General features: G+C 32.3%; 1 protein-coding gene across 2 annotated transcripts; it reads right to left on the reverse strand.

The window, feature by feature from the left end:
- Positions 1–452: 452 nt before the first annotated feature.
- LOC147074726 (elongator complex protein 3-like) lies at positions 453–2,312 on the reverse strand. Of its 2 annotated transcripts, none has more exons than XM_085943353.1 (2): positions 951–2,312; positions 453–695 (listed from the first exon to the last, which is right to left on the reverse strand). In XM_085943353.1, exons 1-2 carry the CDS (start codon positions 2,310–2,312, stop codon positions 453–455), a joined length of 1,605 nt encoding a protein of 534 aa, XP_085799479.1. The 2 variants fall into 2 exon arrangements, with proteins under 2 accessions (XP_085799479.1, XP_085799478.1); XM_085943352.1 differs by having other exon boundaries at positions 453–706; positions 932–2,312.
- Positions 2,313–3,147: the final 835 nt, after the last annotated feature.

Genomic DNA, 3,147 nt, shown 5'->3' on the forward strand with positions numbered 1-3,147 from the left:
CATTTTTTTAGGCAAAAATATGGACGTTATCATGGTAAAAATTTGTGAATAATTAATAATACGAATCAAAATAATATAAATAAATTGCGAAACGATTGATTGGGGTCACCTTTAATATAGTTTGTTCCTCGAAAGGAAAAACAGGTGAAATAAAAACAGCCCTTGCTTATTAAAAATCAGCTACAATTTTCTTTTAATATGAGCATATTCAGTTATAAATTAGTTTACATTAGAACAAAAGCATCATTTAAATTTAGCAAGAAGTATAATTGAAAAAACCTGTTTTTATTGAATACAAGAACAAAGTTTTAAGGGTAAAGTAATGTTTCTTAATGGAATGTAGATTTAACTGGAATATATATTCAAATAATGATTTAAATGAGAAAGCCAGTGTAAATTAAATAGTTTTTAAAGGCAAAAAGGTGTAAAATCTAGATTATTATTTTATTTTTTTAAATATATTTTACCATATACGGGCCTTCTAGAAAATATCCAAATTTTTTATAGTATGTTCGTGTTCCTACACCTGAGATGATAGCTATTTTTTTGCTCTTGTGCTCTTTCTTAGCTATTTTTTCCGCTTCATCAATAAGCAACTTACCAAACCCTTGATGTTGAAACTTCAAACTATCATTTTGATGAACAGGGACAGAGCTCCCATAAACATGAAGTTCTCTAATTACACTTACATAATTGTTACGGATAGCTCTAGGTCTTATTACCTTAAAGAAATTATTTTCAAAAATGTTTTCATTTTCATCTAATTTATGGAGTCTTTCTCCGTTTCGTATGCTCTTTACAATTTCACTTTCCCTTGAATTCAACTTCATTTCAACAGCCTCCAAGTTTTTATTTTTTATGCTACAGCATTTACTTTGGGGCTCTTCTAAATTTAAACAACAATTTTGACCAACATTTTTTGTCGCCTCACCAGTAATAGGTTTATTTTCTTTTAACTCGGCTCTGAATGTGTCCGAGCTACATTTTCGCAGCCTTAACATGCCGACTAATATATCTTGATTTATATCTTCATATGCCAAAAAAGTTTCCCACCCATTATTAGCGGCATAATCACGTCTCACAAGCTCAATTTTTTGAGGAAGTATGCCTTCATGTATATTTTTAATCCCAACTTCTCTTGTGCGCACATCCCTACACCGAGTACCATAATCTTTCATTCTAAGCAAGGCAACTTCTCTTATATTTCCGTGTTCCACACCACTGCTAACCAAAGGCATCGGTATATCCCTTTGAATTCTGTAGATACGTGTCCATGGAGGCACTAAAGCAAGTATTCTCGCCAAAAAATCAACAAGTTCATCAGGGCTATAATTTTTATACTTCTTGTTTTTCCACAACTCGTACAATCCAGTCCCCCGAATAACAAGTGTAGGATATACTTTGAGTCCATCACTTCTGAATCGATGACTCTCAAAGAATTCAATAAATTGGGCATAATCTCTTTTCATAGGAACATTTGGAAGGTTCGGCATCATATGGCTTACAATCTTATACCCAGCATCTTTCGTCAAGCAAAAAGCATCACAAACAGCTTGAACGGTATGTCCCCGATTTGTATCAAAAGCAACATCTTCATAGACACTTTGAACCCCCATTTCTATTCTGGTACATCCGTATGAAAGCATTTTAGATATATGCGTTCGGTTACAAAAATCGGGACGGGTCTCTATTGTCATTCCAACACATTTTACTTTTGACTTCTCACTTCGTTTTACTGATTCGTCAAGCGAAGAAGAATTACTTCCAGACAAAGCGTCATGCAAATTTCTAACAAACCACTCTTTGTAATGATCACTCAATGACATAAATGTACCACCCATTATTATATACTCTACTTTATCTACTGTGTGGCCAAGAGCTTCGAGTTGAATTATCCGTCTTCTTGCTTGCTGGTATGGATCATACCGATGCCTTATCGCTCGCATGGATGTTGGTTCATATCCCGTATAGCTCTGTGTGCTATATTCAAAGTCAGAATCCGGACCACCCGGACAATATACACAGATATTTCCCGTAAGTGCAATATGTGGACATCTGTGTGGCTTACACATTACTGCCACGACTGCTACACCAGATGCAGTTCTAACTGGTTTTGTCTTAAAAATTTCTCGCAAATGCCGATGCTCTGGTGGAAGTGCACCAAGCACATCTACCATTGTCGGTATCCTTTTAAGTTTGTATTTTTGCGAAATCCTATTTTGAAGAGCACTTATATTTATTTTATTTTTCTTTTTATGTGATTCTACTATTTCTGCGGATATTTCAGAGCATGCTATGTGATAATTATCCATTGCTGTAGTTTTCATTCTATCTATTTTGGGGACATATAAAATCACTCGTTCAGTTTATGCACACAAGATTTAGAAATTCAAAAATTTATATTTTTAAACGCCATCATCAAAAATTTAGAGCAAGCAACATAAAAGTGAATATCTTAAAATACTACGAGCAATTCAAAGTAAAATTAACGGAAAGTAACTTATTTTTTTATAATATTTTATGATGTTCAATCTTATATTTGCCAAGCAAAACTTTATATCGACTATAGAACGAGTTGCTCAATATTATTAACTCACATCTTTGTTATAATTTTGAAAAAAAGCAATATATAGTTTATTTACATTCGATTCAAATACATTTGCCAAGAAAAACTTTATATCGACCATAGAAAGAGTTGCTCAGTGCTTATTAACTCACATCTTTGTTATAATTTTGAAAAAAAAACAATTATAATTTATTTACGCTCGATTCATAGACATTTTCCAAGCGAAATTTTAGATTTACTATAGAACGAGTTTCTCAATGTTTATAACACACATAATCATTATAATACAGAAAAAAAGCAATTATAATTTATTTATGTATAATTTTTTATTTAGTAATTTGTATTTGTTGATGGAAAACTTTAGATTACTCTATAGAACATACTTCTTAATGTTTCTTTGACCCACATAATCTTTACAGACTTCCCGAATGCATCTTCCTATTTCAGCACTTATTATTTCAAGTTTTACCCTAATTCTGTTGTTTGTGCGTACGCTTCAGTTGGCGTTCCCAACACCTTAAAATACGACTTATAGTATTTTTTCACCATTTTATGATGTATTTTACTATTCTTATTCAGCA

This window comes from Rhyacophila brunnea, unplaced genomic scaffold (assembly GCF_057557595.1).
Source record: "Rhyacophila brunnea isolate RB1 unplaced genomic scaffold, BYU_Rbru_1.0 scaffold_159, whole genome shotgun sequence".
NCBI lineage: Eukaryota > Metazoa > Arthropoda > Insecta > Trichoptera > Rhyacophilidae > Rhyacophila > Rhyacophila brunnea.

Excerpts from the sequence above, each read along its gene's own strand:
- LOC147074726 (XM_085943352.1), bottom strand. The coding sequence starts at position 2,312 with ATGGATAATTATCACATAGCATGCTCTGAAATATCCGCAGAAATAGTA. Across the intron at positions 707-931 it reads AGAAAATAAACCTATTACTG|CTATCCGTAACAATTATGTA; the intron begins GTGAGGCGACAA and ends TAAGACCTAGAG.